Source organism: Filicampus tigris, chromosome 15 (genome assembly GCF_054856515.1).
Source record: "Filicampus tigris isolate MCC_2025a chromosome 15, RoL_Ftig_1.0, whole genome shotgun sequence".
Classification (NCBI taxonomy): domain Eukaryota; kingdom Metazoa; phylum Chordata; class Actinopteri; order Syngnathiformes; family Syngnathidae; genus Filicampus; species Filicampus tigris.
The window spans coordinates 10,567,169-10,583,684 of record NC_141231.1 but is presented as its reverse complement, the minus strand read 5'-3'; the positions used below and the strand labels follow the sequence as shown (position 1 = coordinate 10,583,684).

The 16,516-nt window shown below is 41.0% G+C and overlaps 1 protein-coding gene across 6 annotated transcripts in view; it reads right to left on the bottom strand.

Moving 5' to 3' along the window:
* Positions 1–3,194: 3,194 nt before the first annotated feature.
* The window catches only part of fcho2 (FCH and mu domain containing endocytic adaptor 2), a 48,402-nt gene continuing 35,080 nt past the window's right edge, over positions 3,195–16,516 (bottom strand). For 2 of the 6 annotated variants that reach the window (XM_086053919.1, XM_086053921.1), the window contains 14 exons: positions 16,092–16,177; positions 15,542–15,604; positions 13,968–14,372; positions 12,948–13,057; positions 12,742–12,871; positions 11,924–12,010; positions 11,659–11,718; positions 10,184–10,295; positions 7,857–8,012; positions 6,765–6,897; positions 5,986–6,185; positions 5,493–5,557; positions 5,031–5,195; positions 3,195–4,405 (listed from right to left, as the gene is read on the bottom strand). In XM_086053919.1, the coding sequence (XP_085910045.1) occupies positions 4,383–4,405; positions 5,031–5,195; positions 5,493–5,557; positions 5,986–6,185; positions 6,765–6,897; positions 7,857–8,012; positions 10,184–10,295; positions 11,659–11,718; positions 11,924–12,010; positions 12,742–12,871; positions 12,948–13,057; positions 13,968–14,372; positions 15,542–15,604; positions 16,092–16,177 (1,795 nt within the window). In that variant the 3' untranslated portion in view covers positions 3,195–4,382. Of the gene's footprint in view, positions 4,406–5,030; positions 5,196–5,492; positions 5,558–5,985; positions 6,186–6,764; positions 6,898–7,856; positions 8,037–10,183; positions 10,296–11,658; positions 11,719–11,923; positions 12,011–12,741; positions 12,872–12,947; positions 13,058–13,967; positions 14,373–15,541; positions 15,605–16,091; positions 16,178–16,516 lie in introns of all 6 variants that reach the window. The other 4 variants (XM_086053920.1, XM_086053922.1, XM_086053923.1 and 1 more) reach the window with 4 other exon arrangements.

The following is a 16,516-nucleotide window of genomic DNA, read 5'->3' as shown; positions in this document are numbered from 1 at the left end:
AACCATCTGTTGACGGCACAACACAAGTGTGTGTGTGTGTTCATGATTTTTTCATGCCAACAGAGTGACATGCAAACATACTTTTCTGTGCATCACGTGTGTTCGTGCGTGTGTAAGTGCCGGCAATCACATCACACAGCGTTTCATTCACACACGCGCAGTCACTGAAACAATCACACACAATTGTAACACAAAAGACAATTGCAACACACATAAACATAGTTGCAAAAGCGTTTCCCGATGGCACAACCACAACACACGTACACAAAACAGAGTTGCCACAGTGTTTGTCACTCAGATTGTCACTCAATTGCAACACACACTCGTAACACACAAAAGACACGATTGCAACGCGCGCACAGCACAGTTGTAAAAGTGCTTCCTCCTGATGGCACATCACCACACACACACACCAAGTGCGCATTTGTGTGTATCAGATAAACACACAATGTGTCCATATGTGTTTAAAGACCCCCCAGAATTGAAGCAGCTCACATTCAATTTCAATTAGCAAATTCCAAATATTTATCAACTGGACATTTTCTCTCCCAAGGAATGTGTGTGTACGTGTGTGCTGTATTGATCCCCTGGGCTTCTGCTTCATTTGGCCAAAGAAGAAAAGACAGAAGGTCACTTGAAACCAAAATGGCAGAATTCCTATTCCTCTATCTTTATAAGCATCACTTCGAGACTTTTTTTGTGAGTCTCCTCATGACAGACATGTCTACAAAAATCACGTTAAGTTAAACCGTCTTGGGGGCTGAATTTTCCAAAATCCCTTGGAATGGGATGGAATGCGCATTCTCACTTGGACTGGAAAAAAAAACGTTTCAGAGTTTTTGAGTGGGAAATGTCTCTACAGTGTACATAGCACAAAAATACATGGAATGCGATATCAAAAGATGGGAATCGGGCCTCTTGGGAACGTACATTAAACAACTATTTGAATTGGTTAAACATGCTGTAAAGCCTAAGCCTAAGATGTCCGCATTGAACCAAAATGGATGACTGTGTGTGTTCTCAGACAAGGCTTCTTGAGCCCTTTTTTGTGTCTACTCACTGTTGTACCACTCTTGATTGATACTTTTGACTACAAAAATGTCAGAGAAAGCCTACTAGAACATCTGAACTTTATTTGGGGTCGAGCAAAGGCACTTAAAAGGGTGGCAGTTGTTTGCTGACGCCCATTTAACGCGTTTGAATGTGACTTGTTAATGCTGAACATAGTCAAGTCACCAGTTAAGAGGGTGTGCATACTTATGCAACCACACTGTCTTAGCTGTTTCTTTTTATTTCCCCGGAAAACGGACCATTTTTGAAAGGCAATGATTGGTATTAAGATGCGAGCATGTCTCAGTCATCCCCCCACCCCCCTCAACATACACACTCGCTTACCATGACGAAATTGTATGTGACACGGCTCTGTGAACACGGCACGAAAGGGTCCACTCCCTTTCCCCGGGGATGATGAGGCGGCGGCGGACTGGACGCTGCTCCAGATTGGCCATTTTAATCTCCCCGTTTGTCTCGGGAAGGAAGCGGCAGTGCTTCTGTGAGCAGGCAGGACTCGCGTCCTATAAATTTGTTGCTCTTGTAATTGACTCGATACCCATTGTCATTCATAATATTTTGTGTGTGCGTGCGAGCATGTTTTTTGAGTGGAAAAAACACCAACAACTCCCCAAGCGATTGATACGTTTTTTGGGATGGTTTGTTGCGATGTGATGGGATGGCTGAGTGGGGAGGCGATTGGTTGTGTTAACTTGAGTCGATTAGTTAGCTGATTGGTGGACGGTTTTGTTTGATGGCAAAATAGCTTAGGTTGATCACTTCTGCATTAGGACAGAATAGATTTCTCGGAAGGATATTTTAACGGCCCGTCTCGGTCTTCTTGCCTTGTGGAAAATGTGACCCGGTGGCCGTGGGGTCTGAGTTATTCCGCAAGAGGTCCCGCTGGGATGGGGAATCCGAGGAGGAGCAGGGAGTCCATATTCACGCAATTGAGTTACAGCATCCTCTTGTTTGTTCAGATGGTTCTCTTCGCCGAGAGCAAACGGCCACATCAATTCTAAATGGTCCATAAAAGTCAGTGATGTGGGAGGGGCGGAGGGGAAACCTACTACTCCGTCGAGCCTTTGGACAAACACGGACAACAAAGACGCTGGAGACTCTCCCGACATTCGGGTCGTCAAATCGACACCAGACAACCAAGTTCAAAGTTGACTTCTTTAAATAGACATTAACGACTTGCGGTTTTCAGAGCCGGTCCCGGACATCGGTCCAAATATCGGGAAGGAAGGCAGTGTAGTGCTCTTAGCTTAGTGTGAAACTGGAAAAATGTCTGTTTTCAGCTACAATGTTGTATCAACAATGGATTTTATTCTATGTGAGCATACCGTCAAAATATTTCCATAAAATTCTCACACAGGAGTTGTCATACGGACCACCAGTTGTTGCATACGATGGACACTCACAAATCTTTGGCCGGAAAAAAAAATTACCACACTTGGGAGGCCTGATCATCTTCTTCAAAAAAAATGTGACTCAATACTGATGGGCTCACATTTCTAACAGGGAGGGTGGGGCCTAGTGTGGAAGGCTGCAGGAGTCCAAATCATCACTCTGCTACATAAAGCAAGAAAATATTGCAATTTTTTTGGGGGGGAGTTTTCATCCGAAGAACCACAGTCATTTTATCTTATTTTTCAGAGAAAGTTAAAAAGACTCCAAACGTTAAGCGACCCATGTTTTTTGTTGGACGTGTGTGTGTATGTATGTATGTATGTATGTATGTATGTATGTATGTATGTATGTATGTATGTAATGCAGCTTGTTTTTTGGTCCGTTTGCAATCCAACAAAAATGTCTTTATTTTTTGAAAACAATGCAAATGCTAAACACTGCAAAAAATGTTCTAAAAACTTTTGTTTGGCCAGACATGGCTTTTCGTTCACAACTTTTAATTGTATTTTTATTTTTTTATTTTAATCGGGGAAAAAAAAAATCACTGCATTTTGGATAAAGATAAATGGCACATTTAGATGATTTTATGATTTTTTGGGGGGGCGCGGCAGTGATTAAATTGAACCACAGTGATCACACGCTACTGTTTCGTAAACAAACTTATTAGGCCAATTTCTGACGTAACATTAACAAAGAAGCATAAACAAAACAGGAAATAAATGACAACAAGCTTAAAGTAGTCATTCATATATTTGTATATATTCATATATTACACATTTAATACAGTCACAGTGAGAATTCATTACGTAAAGACAAAAAAGTGGCTGATACTTGTAAAAAATGTACAATGTATGAGAATCATTTACACAAATTTGCTTAAAAAAAGAAAATCTGTTAAATACAAACATAAAGAAAAGGTGACCAAAGATGGAGGCTCGTAAATATAGTGCCCCCCCTCCCCCCACACACTTTTTTTGTTGTTCAGGGCGAGCAAGAACCAGCTTGCTATAAGTGGCAGTTCAAAATTCCGATCAGGTTTTTTTTTTGTCCAAGGCAGACAACGCTAGCTCTCATCAGAATCTAAAGATCATGTGACACCTGTGACCATAAGGCAACCATTTTAGGTGTCTGGGCAGGAGAAAAAGCAATCGTCAAGTTGCGTTTTTTGCGGGCGTCTTCCCTTCGGCATCCTAACAACAGGAGGTGCTAACGTTCAGGCATGTTTTTTTTTCCTTGGCTGACGGGGACGCACAATGTTGCAGAAAAACAAAAACCAAAAACAAATCTTCAAGTTTTGTTGAAAGGCTACGTGTTAATTTGGAGCATTTTTAAAGCATTGCAACGCTTGTACAGTTGTTTTAAAAAACATTTAAAAAGGACATTGACAAAAGAGCCCTGAAACCCGAATGCGCGTTTAAAAAAAAAACTAGCACAGTTTTGCGAGGAGGCACTGAGGTCCTGTTTTTCTTTCCTTTCTTTTCCCACTCTTTTTGTGCTACGAGACAGACTCTTCCTTCATTGCACGCCATCCACAATTAAAAAGCAATAAAATGATCATTACGATTTTTTTTAGCTGTTAATATTTACACAGTGTGCGGAGTCACGATGAAAAAAAAAAGAGTGGCTGAAAAGATTGTTAGTGCACATTATTTTTTTTCTTCTTCCTCTTTTTCTGATTTCAAATATACACTGATGAGATCAACAAATCCATTAACTATAAAGAGCCTGAAAATGTCACTTAAGACGTCATAAGCTACACATGTCCCCCAAAGCTCACCTTTGTGTTGCTTTTATTTCTCCATTCAACAGTGTTCAGTACTCAGTGCTGCTTTATTGTAGTGATTTCCGTCGGCAGCAGGGGGTCCTGGAAACTTTTGTTTAAAGCAAGATAAGGCATTCCCTCCCCCCCATGAACAGCCTCAGCAATCTGCCATATAGCGACCTGAGGGGAAAAACACAAGTGGCACAACAATCACAAACCGTAACATTAGCTGCAGGGCTGGTTTTGGGCACCTTTCCGGTTCGCATGAAGACAAATTGACAAACGATTCATATATCTGGAAAGTGTTCCTCAGCTGCTTCTATATGATATCTGAACTTGGAATGTTTTGTTGCAACTTCATTTTTCACCTTTTTACAAGCCAACTGTGAAAGTAGTCGCTGAAAAAAAGTTTTTGTGGTGGTGGTCTTTGTATGAGGCTGTACTGATAAAATAATTACATATCTGTTAAGTGTTCATACAGCAACTATAGTATGATACATTATTTGCTGTGTTCTGTTGTACTCACATTTTTATCTAGTTATTAATTTTCTTAGCGGCACAAAAAATGGTTTTGTGCTCATTGCATCATCATATGAGAACATACTGACAAAATGGTAACAGACCAGCATTGTGCTTGCAGCTTTAATGTGCACCATTAATTGGAGTGTTTTGTCGCAACTTAATTTTTGACTATTTTACAAGTGAACTGTGACAAAGTGACATTTGTTGCCACATGACTTTGGATCACAAAAACAATGACATAATTTTGTTGTTGTTTTTGTTTTGTTTTTATGAGGGGCCTTACCTGTGGCAAACCTCTTCTTGCTGAGCGACAGCCTGTAGCCGCTACCCTGCAGCTCCATGTCAACGCCCGACAGTGTGTTGCCCTCGCTCATGAACTGAACTGCCAGCGTGGACGGGTTGGACGGCCCGTTGGACACCTCAAACTTGGCGCGCAGGGAGCCGGCGCCTGTCAAAAAACAACACGAACAATCACGCTAGTGCCAGACGTTGGAGGACAAACGGGCATAAAGCTAATGCAATGCTACCTCGACTTACGAGTGACCTGACCTCTGAGTTTTTCATGATACATGTTTTTAGGGTGCTGGAGCGAATTAATGGCATTTACATTCATTTCAAAACAGAAAAATGATTTGAGATCTGAATGTTTTGCATCACAAGCGACGTTACGTTCTTAAGTCAAGGCAACGCTGTATAAAAAAACCCCTAAAACAACATAAAAAAAAACAAACAAAAAAAGACACACCTTCGTTTTCAGATTTTTCCGAAATGTCGCTCAGCTTCCAAAGGCATTTATTCTGCTCGGCGTTCCTGAAAGGACACAAGGAAATCCAAACCAGAAACATCAAAAAAAAAAAATAAATAAAAAGTAATAATAAATTGAAAACCCCTTAAAGGGTTTATGTTTCTCAAACTAGGGTCCAGTGACATTTGACATCCCTGCATGACTAAAGTCATTTTTGAAGAACAAAAGGCAAATTATTACAGGTATTACGTGCTAGTTTTTTCATCGCTAAGGTAATTGGTTTACTATGTTTCTTTTATTGCCCACCAGTCCCCATTTCATTTGTTTGTATGCACTTTTCTAAATGATCACATATAAATTATTGCCAAGTATTTTGCGGACCACAAATCACATCTCACAGACTGCAGTGAGAACCCAGTTTCAAACCTACAGTTTTTTTTTTTGGGGTGTGTGTGTCTCAGTGTGTGTGTATGCATGTGTGTGGTGGTCCCACCAGAGGGCAACGGGCAGCGACTGCATGCTGGTGACGCCTCCGTCCACGGGCACCAGGATTTGCAGGTTGCCAAGCGGCCCCGGTGCCGCCATGGAGTCCGGGTTGTAGCGGTAGTCCACGCGCAGGTCTGTGGAGCCTGACGCGCACTTCCAGTACACGGCAAGGTTCAGCGGTGTGGAGCGGATGCCGTCCGACTGTACCTGGACACAACACCACACACAGTAAACAAAAAGTACGGTTTAGCTTTTTCTTTGGCCTTTTTTTTTTTGCTCTTAACCAGAGATTCTCAAAGTGTGGTAGTCTGGTTCACTCTATTATTTATGTCCGCGGAAAATGAATCCAAAAATTTTGCAATGTAATTGCAACGGTCTTCTTCTGTTTTATCATCAAATCTATGTATAGACTGTATTTATAACATTGCCCCCTGGTGGTCAAGATGCACGCATCAGAAGGTGCAGCACAATGCCCATTGAATTATCATGATGCACAAACTATTTAATACTTTATATTCTCCTAAATTATGCTATTACTTCGTTTTAATAAATTACATTTTTGTAAAATGCATATTTTCTCGTTAAACAAAATGTCACAAAAATTTGGTTGGTGTTCACCAAAAAATTTGGTTAGTTGTTTTTTGGGAGGCTGGAAAGGAAAGGAAAGGAAATTTACTACTACTGCCATGTTGCTTTACACTCAAACCTTTCATACACACTCAACTCAACTCACCTGGTTTCATGATGGTGACGGTCTCTGTGGTTTATGGTGTGGTGAGTACTGACCTGGTACTTGAGGATGTCCACGTTGTAGTAGGAGGCGGTGGGGTTTTGCTCCGAGGCTTTCCTGAGGTAGGCGGTCAGCGCTTGCATGTTGAACCAGAAGTCCTTGGACTCCGAGTCACCCTGGGATGGATCGCTGCACGACAAGAGATGGCAAAGCGCGCACACACACACAGTCAGAACGCCTTGCATGCGTAAAAGGAATAATCGCCCACTCAATTATTCATTCCTCCCTCACATCTCTGCCTGTCTCGTCTTTGTGTGTGAACCTCCCATTGTGTTCTACCAGCTACTAAATCATGGATTCCGTTTGATTCAATTAGTCCAGTCGAGGTGAAAGCAGGAAGCGAATGACTCAAATCCAAGAACAAGTCAAATTTAAGACCTCTCCTTCACTAAATGCGGCCATGAGGTGGGAATAATCTGGAATAGAAAATGTGCAACAGATATATGTGTTACAATATAATCTGTTGATCTATGTAGTGGTCACATTCAATGCCACTGAGTATTTTTGCTGCTTTTTGTTCACATTCACGTTCATACAAAGTATTGTACGCATATACACTAGAGTTTTGTAGTAGTTCATGTATTGGTGGTCGCTCCACACTACTTCTTGGTACATGTAAAAAAAAAAATTTCAAAAAATGTCGCCGACTATTTTTGCTGATGTTCACATTCCATTTTGTGTTATAGTCTTAGTTCATGTACAGTTGTCACGTTTATATTCTCACCAGTATGGATCATATCTTTATACATGTTTAGCTTTTTTTTTTTGTTTTTAAAACTTCATGACTTCTTGTCTATTGGTCTATTTTTACATCACAATAAGACACTTAGCTTTTTTTTTTTTTTTCACGCCGTAAAACGCAGCCTGACCGCAAGCAGGAGCGTGCGCTAAATGGAGCGGACGGCCTATGAAGCTGGCCGTTGTTTGCTATTCCAGGCGCGCACTGGCTACACACGTCTGCTGGAAAGTATTTCCCTGACAGCTTAATGACACGTTCAGGTCCGACCGCTAATTCAATTTCCCCTCATGTACACGTTCCGCTCCGGATCGTTGCTAAAAACATCGCTCGTGCTTCCAAAAAAGGTTACCTGAAGAGAAGCTGCTGGTTGGGGAGGATCTGCTCCAGCCGGCTCGTGTTCTTCAACTTGAAGGTGAGCACTGCGGGCGAAGGGTTGCCCGTGAACACCTTGATGATGCCTGAGGGGAATGACAGCGTCATGTCGCCCGTGATCTTCACGATGCACCTGGAGGACAACGCGTGAAAAACACTGAAAAAGGTCAATTAAACACATTGTATATTCAAATGCATGACATGCTTCGTTTTAGAAACACCGCCAGTGCTAATGCTAGTAGTCAATGTAACATCCCATGGACAGGCGAGTTCCTTGAGTGATATTCCTTCAAATAATGAATATTCACACACAAACACTGCAGTAACATATACGGGCAGGAAAAGCATATCAAAAGTACTAACATAGCTCAATTTCAATTTTGCTACTTTCATGTGTGTACTCCATGCATGCACGGCACTGCCCCTAAGAGGCCAAGCCAGGCACAGCAGAAACAGCAGTAATTATTTTTATTCTTTTTTATTGCTATTATTTCTATGTATTATTTTACTCTGTCACCAGTTTATTTCCTGGTTATTCTTTCAAGTTATAGTTAAAGCTTAGATTTGGTAATTGAATAAACGCAAAGTTCTAAAATCACCGAATGATCTTTTTAAAAATTAATTGTGATTTCAATATAATTTTTTATTTTCAATATTCACAAATTCCCCCACCCGATGCATCCGCCCCTCCCCCCCGCCCATGTCATGGCACAGATGATGATTGAGGCTGCAAAATCAACCTGGCAATTTTCCATCATTGGAGGTCATATCAGAGGCGCGACAGAGGTGGATGCTGACTGTGAGTAAGTGTATACCGCAATGAAAAAAAGATAACTGTGAAACTTTGCCGTCGCGGAATTGTAGCATTATCTTTGACAGACTCGCAATGCCTGTTTCCACCAGTAGTGTGATAATAGACCAGATTGTTTTTAGAGACAAAAAAACACCATCATATGCAAGTAATGACCTAGTACCCCAAAATCTGTTTGGACTTTACACTGACTTCCCTGGGGTCTCCCTGTCTCACTACATTATGCATGCAGTATAGCTACAGTGTATAAATACCTCGACTCACATTCAGCTCCAATTTCCAAACAGAGGGCGATATAAAGGGGGATGGTTCGGGTTGGGCCCTCTGCTTGTATTACTTGTGAAATGTTCCATTGGCTAATCCTTGACTAAATAAGCCTTCTTCAACTTCAATTTAGCAGCAGTGAGCCAGTAAAACACCTAACGTTTGCCTCTGCCCACAACTATCATGTGCACCATGTAGCTTACACGCGCACACACGCTAAAACTCACTGTTGTCACTCTGTTTTGGTTGATGGAAAGGAAAGGCGGAGGATCAGGATGCATGGTGGAAATGTGGAGGAAAGACGGAAGGAAGGTAAGGAGGGATAGATGAAGTCAAGGATGGAAAAGAGGATGGGTGAAGAAAAGGAAGAAAGTGATGGATGAAGGAAAGAAGGGAAGAAAGGAATGTTTGAAAGAAAGAAGGTTGTAAAGAAGGAAGAAAGGTATGAAAACAGAAAGAAGAATGAAGGGGACGGATGAAGGGAAGAAGGAAGCTTGGATGAAAAAGATGGGAGGAACGGAGGAATGAATGAGGGGATGAGGGAAAGTGGAAAGCAAAGTAAGGAAAAGAGGGATCTATGAAGGAAAGACGATGGGAATGATGAAAAAAGGAAGTAAGGCTGTAACTAACAATTATTTTAATAATGGATTAATCTATTTGATGAATCGGACTTAAAATGTTTCGTTTTCTGTACTTTATTAAAAAAAAACAGGATATTACTTTAAATTAAAAGAGCAGAAAACAAATTAATTATTAGTAACTGGTTTGGTCCGTAACATGTAAAAAAAATAGACAAAATCCTTGTCTTCCTTGTTTTCCAAAATAAAATAAAACATTTTATTTTGATTCAACACAAAGATAATCAGTTTGCTATCATGGTGGACAACAGAAATCGAGGATTATTTTTTTTTATCAGAAGCTGAAATTCCGAAGACTTTGAGAATCTGAATGATCGATTATTTTGATAATTGGTTAGTTGTCAATTAATTGTTGTACCTCTAAAAGGAAGGGAAAAAGCGATGGCTGGGTGTATGAAGTGAAAAAGAAAAGGAACAACAGATGGAATGATGGAAGTAAGTCAAGGATGGATAAAGAACGGAAGGAATGGATAATGAAAGTTGAAAGGTAGGTACATATTGATGAAGGACAGAAGGAGCAGACGGATGAAGGAAGGAATGAAGGCCTGGTTGGAGGACGAAGTGAATGCGTGTCGTGCGCGTGAGACTCACTTGGTGGGGTCGGCGCCTTTGAAGTAGGCATTAACAGACTCTGTGAAGGCCACGGCGATGGGCAAAGCATCCTGGGACGCCAGCGTCACAGGACTGGGACCGCGGGACGTGCCTGGATAAAGATCAGGATAAAGATCATGAGAAGGGTGAGGAGCGCAGGGCTTGGCTGAATATCGACTGAGCCGCAGGTCAGACTTTAGAGGATGGCTTCATTTGGGAAAAACTCACATGACAAAGAAGCTTCATGTTAGGAACAAGGGCTGGGCGATATGCGCTTAAAGTGAAATCTTAAAAGTTTTGCCCCACAAAAAACAATTTTTGATTCATTGTTTTTTTCCCGCTTCACTTATATACAAATAGCTATGACATTATCCACCTCTAAAACTCATCTTAAAACACAAGCTTTCGACTCGGCATTGTTTTACTGTTTTATACCCCCACCCGCAAAAAAGCTTTAAAACCTTTTATAGCAACTAATATATTTCTCTTTATACATATAGCAATCCCCACTATTTGGTGGCTCATCTATCACAGTCCCACTATATCGCAGATTTTTTTTTCTATTAAACACATTTTCCCATAATTAGATCCTATTACATTTTATGCTTGGAATTTTTTTCATGAAAAAAATTGGCATCATGTTTTTGTGTATGGGCACTTCAATAGCATTAAGCATTTTTTTTTAAATCCCACTGTATTATAGTGTGTTATTGAGATTTTACTGTTGCTGAGTAAATTTATCTGGAAGAAAAAAAGTTATCACTCCTATACAAGCAAATGCTCAATTTAAGCATGTTTTCCTGCATATTGAGAAACTAATTCCATATATTAGCAGTTGTTGAACCAATAAGGTGACTCATCGACTTTACTACTCCACATCACCTAATTGCACGTTTTTGGCAGCTCGTCTTCTAATCGGCGAATTTACAGGGATTTTCGACTCCCTTTGGAATACAAGACCGGGTGGTTTGTTGAAGAGAAACATGCGCAGCAGCACTTGCACAAAATACAACAACTACAATCAACACAAAAGTGAATCAATGTGTTTTAATGCCTGTCAAATCTGTCTACGTGAAACAGGGCAGATAAAACTGAGGGGCTCGTTGAAAAAAATACCTGTGACATCATCGATTAATTAATTTTAATCACACTCGTCGCCAATTTAACCAAACTAAAGCATTTTTGTAGTCAACAGTGACCCTGCTTTTGTTAACCACGTTGTTAGAGTAAACAGTGCACATCAGTGATGATGTGCTTCGTACATAAATCGGCCAGCCCGATTAGCAGCATTCATGTTCAAACCAACGTTTGAGCGGAGGCTGCTTTCTGATAGGACGTTGGGATGCAAACAAGTCTTTTTGTTACTTTGGCACAAGCACAAATTAGTAGTGGATGCTGTTAAAGTGAGTGAGAGAGCAGGCAACAAAGTTCCAACTATTCACAGAAAAGCAGATTATGAGCGCCTTCCCGGATACCTGCTGGTGTTTCACATCGCCTCTCAAAGGTTGGCAGCTTGGAGACAAACATGTCGTCTTCTTTAATCGAAAGAAGCAAAGGAGGACACAAATGTGAGGACTAACTGACAAATGCACACTATACAGAGTTTTGTATCAAGGCCCTGCGAGACTTTAAAAATGACAAACTATTCCCCTGAATTTGTTGCATATATGCATTTGGGTTTGGCTAATGAATTGCAAAGTGTGACAGTAGAAGAGGACGTTTTGGCAACGAGAAACTCACTTTGACTGAGAGGGAAGAAAGACGAAAAACAAGAGGAAGGAGAAGAGGACACTTCCCACACATGAACGGGAACAATGTGATCAGGTCCTGGGAAACAAGGAAGAGAGGGAGCGAAGGACGACGGAGGGAAGGAGCGAAGGTGGGGATGAATGAAGAAAGTAGGAAGGTAGCAAGGGGTGGATGAAGGAAAGAGTTTAAGAAAAGAAGAGATGGGTGAATGTAAGAGGGAATGGATGGAGGAGGGAAAGGCATGAATGAAGAGAATGAGAACATAAAAGCAGAGAAGGGGGATGGGATGGATAATGAATGGAAAAAAGAAAAATAAAGCAATGGATAAGGAAAAGACAAGGACAGAGAGGGGAAAGAGATGAAGGAGATGAAAAGAAGGGATGCGGGAAGAGGGATGAATAAAACGGTACAAAAATAAGAGGGATGGATGCAGGAAGGAAAGAAAAGAAAGAAAAGTATTGATAGATTACAGAGAAAGACATGGATGAAGAATAAATAAGGGAAGGGGGATCGATGAAGGAAATAAAAGATGAAGAAGAAACGAAGGGATGGATGATAGAGCCAAAAGGAAAGATGAAGGACAGATAATGGAAAGAATGGATGAAGGAACGAAGGAAAGAAAGAAAGGACGGAATGTACAAATGAAATAGGAAATAGATGGCAAAGAGGCAAAGAAGGAAAGCAAACAGAAAAAATAGGAATGTAAGAAAGCAGGAATCAATGGAACACAGGAAAGAGTGAAAGAGTAACGGTGCCTTCAGGTCCATAGGACAAAGCGGCGTTGACATGAAAAAAAGCGTCCTCCATACCGACAGTGGGCGTGTTTGCGGCGCTGAGCGAGGCGTTGGAGGACAGCGACGACGAGCTCTCGGCACGGGCCAGTGGCGCGGCGGGGGGCGGACTGGCGCCGGGCGCCTTAGGTGGACTAAAGGGTCTCGCCTGGTGGGGGGGTAAATAAACGTCATCACACCAGCGACAAACTTGCCGACATTTTAACCGTTTTATTTCTACTCACAATTTCGTTGATGCCACTGAGTTTACCCGTGGGGAGTTTGGGCCTGGAGGAGGGACGGGGCGGCGGCACCAGCGCGCCCGCCGTCAGAGGGGTTGTCGGACGGTTGGGCACTACGCAAGGCAAAATGGAAGATGGGGATTAGTGGCAAGAATGCAATGCGGAGATTTTCTGCGAGGCCAACTCATTAATTGCATCTCAAGAGAAAACTCAAATGAAACCCATTCCAAATAGATTCAACACGCAAACAAGAAAAACAGGCAACTGGTCCAAAATACACAAATGCATTCATAGAACACACAGCAAAGAAAAAAATGATGCTTCAATACAAAACAGGCAGCAAGTCAAAGTAATAAATAAACTGGGAAATTCAATAAAACTAAATAATTTAAAAGAACAGGTAAGTAAAACAAATGAGTAAAAATAAATAAAACACAAAAAAGAAAAATTGGTCACAAGTCAATAGAGAAAATAAAAAAAATACGCAATGAAATATACTAAATAAAAAATACAGGAAAAGAGTGAGTAAACTAAATTTAAAAAAATGTAAAAAAAAATTAAAAAGAAAAGAAATAAGGTAATGAATTAAAATAAACAGAATTAGTAAAATTACAACTTTGGAATTTCCCCGTGAGGGACTATAATGAGTATAATAAATCTAAAATCTAAAACACAAAACCTAACCAAAAGAAGAAAAAGAGTCAAAATATACATTCAATAAATAAGACTCACATAGTTAAAAGAAAATCAAACAAAATAAAAACAATCAGTTTTTCAAAAACATTTATATAAAAACAAATCTAAAAACACAACAAATAAAGTACATTTTATAAAACAAGATTAAAATAGGAAAAATAGGCTATTAAAAAACAAAATTCACAGTCTGAAAACTACAATTTAAAAAAAAAAAAAACACACAACAGTTAAGTTAGAAAAAAATAAATAAAACACCAAGCAAAAAACCCCAAAATAAATAAACAGCAAGCATGCAGTCCAAACTCCAGCATCTGTCGCAAACATTACCCGGCAATATTTGCGCAGCCCCATCGCTCAACACCAAGAATGTGTCCGAAAACCCTTGGGCAGCTTTTCCGTACGCGTCAGCTGAGTCATCCGACAGGAAGCGGCTCACCCTACCGGGCGGCCGGCACACGCCAGCCATATTGTCCCCGAAGGCGATCCACTGGCTCTGGGCCCACGACACGGAGGAGAGGGAGTCATCGCCGCTGCCCGTTGAGCTGCGGAGGCGGTCGGCCGGTTCAGGCGGCAGCGTGACGGGGGCGCTGTGGGTCCGGACGGGCGGCGGCCGAAGCGCTTGGAAAGGGGTTTCCGGCGAGTCCCAGAGAGACGATGGGGACGACGATACGTCTTTGGACTGCTCGCCCAGAGGGGGCGAGCGCACGGGGGCCGGCGAGGTCTCCGCTGAAGCTTTTTGAGTGACAGCAGTCCAAAGCACAAAATACAGTGGATATAAAAAGTCTAAACACCCCTGCTCGAACACTTTTTTGTGATATAAAATGAGATCAAGATGAATCATTTGAAAACCTTTTCAAATGAAAAAAAAAGGAATGTAAAAATAGGTTAAATGTGTTTGCATAAGTGCGCACGGGGATGTGGCTGTGTTCAGAATTAACCGTATCAAACTCATGTTAATTGGGAGCCAACACACACCTGCCACCATTTCAAGTGCCTTGGATTAGCCTCAAATAAAGTTCAGATGTTCTAGCATGCTATTCCTGACATTTATCTTTCTGCTTCTAGCAGAAGCCTGAAGATTTGGGGCTAACACTGACTGGCTATTTGGAACTGTTCATAACTCCCTACACCTTCACCAAGGTCCCCATTTAAAGCTGAGGAAAAACAGACCCAAATAAAGTTTGAATGCTGTAGTCGGTATTTGCCTCACCCCCCAACCCCCCACCCCCATGTGCGTGAAATTTCAAGGATTTATGCTAACACTGACTTAATCCTTCCACCTTGACTAGAGTTCCCACTTCCTAGTAGGTATAATTAGTTAGTTAGTAGTTATACTTAGTATAGTTACTTACATAGTTTCTTGGCATTGAAAAGACACAAGATTGCGGCAAAGCACTACTTCTGTCTAAATATAGACACTTCAATATAGCTCTTTGGCACTACAATGCCACATGAGTCACGAAAATCACTTCAAAGTAGCCCCCTGAATATTTTGTGTTGGGAACCTAACCTCCTTTATTTCCTAAAAACTCACCTATTTGTACATTTGTTTATAGAACATATCCTCTGGTATTTTCTCAAAACTCCCTCAGCTGCATTTCTTGGAACCCATCATCTGTTATTCGCTGAAAAACATCTCACCGCATTTTCTTGGAACCTATTATTCTATGAAAAACTTCCCGGTCAGAATTGTAAGAACCGATCTCCAGTTATTCCTGAAAACTCACCTATATGCAGTGATTCAGTTTTCTCCTTTTATCTCATTTTATGATACATTATTTTTAAAATGCTGCCTTATCAGACTAAAAAAGTTAAATGAACATGCGATGTTGACAATAATCAAAGCTGAAACGATAAATAAAACAAAACACATTTTTGGTGGGGCGTGGGCTTTTTTTTACCTGTCGTGGCTTGTGATTCTCGTGTCAGAAAAGATGGAGAAGAGAGGACAATACAGGCAAGGTCTGATGAATGCAAGCACACAAATACATCCAAAAATACGGATTGACTTAAATCAACAAAAAGGAAAAGGAATAATAAATAAATGAAATGAGTCTGGCGAGAATTCTGCAGACATAATCGTGCGATGCTCTTTTTGACTTTGAAGCTTTGACAGTAACGAGACGGTGTTTGACAACATACGTGCCAGGGGGCTTTCACGGGCGACCCGCTCGACCCCGACGAGGTGCCAATTAACGCTGGATTACAGCTAAGTTTAGGCGGCGGGTCAGCATGAATGTCACGCTTCTATAAACACGGCACGGAAAGGCCCGTCCCAGTCACAAAGTGAGCTTAGATATCATACGTGTGGATGGAAAAGGGGAAGTGATTGAAAAGAAGAGAAAGGGACGTTTTAATTTCATGACATCAAATAGTGGGGTGAAGCGGGGAAGTCCCGACAGGGAAACACTACTAGATGGACATACACACAATTTTGAAATGTTTGGATACCTGTGGACGTTGACACCGGTTGAGAGGAAGTTGCGGTCAGGAACGGGCCGAGCGGATCCAGGGACAGGAGGTCGTTGTTAGTCAGTCTGCGTCACACGCGCCAGAGAAAAACTGTCATTAGAACAGTTTTGGCCAAAGACCGACTGGCTAAATGACTAAATAAACTCCATTCTTTAATGCCGCCCACTGGGCGTTTACATTAGCAGGGGTTGTGTAAAATTGGTTGCACTGGTTTAAACATTTTAAAATTCCTTTTTAGTTTTTTTTTGTATTCAATAATTTGTTGATTGTTTTTGTAAATGACAAGTATAAGTATCAATAACAAACACATTTCTTGTATCTATTATAATTTTTAGTTAATTAACTTAATTGCAAATAACATTCAAAATAAACTATGATTTTGTTAAAATAAAAATGTTCTAAAA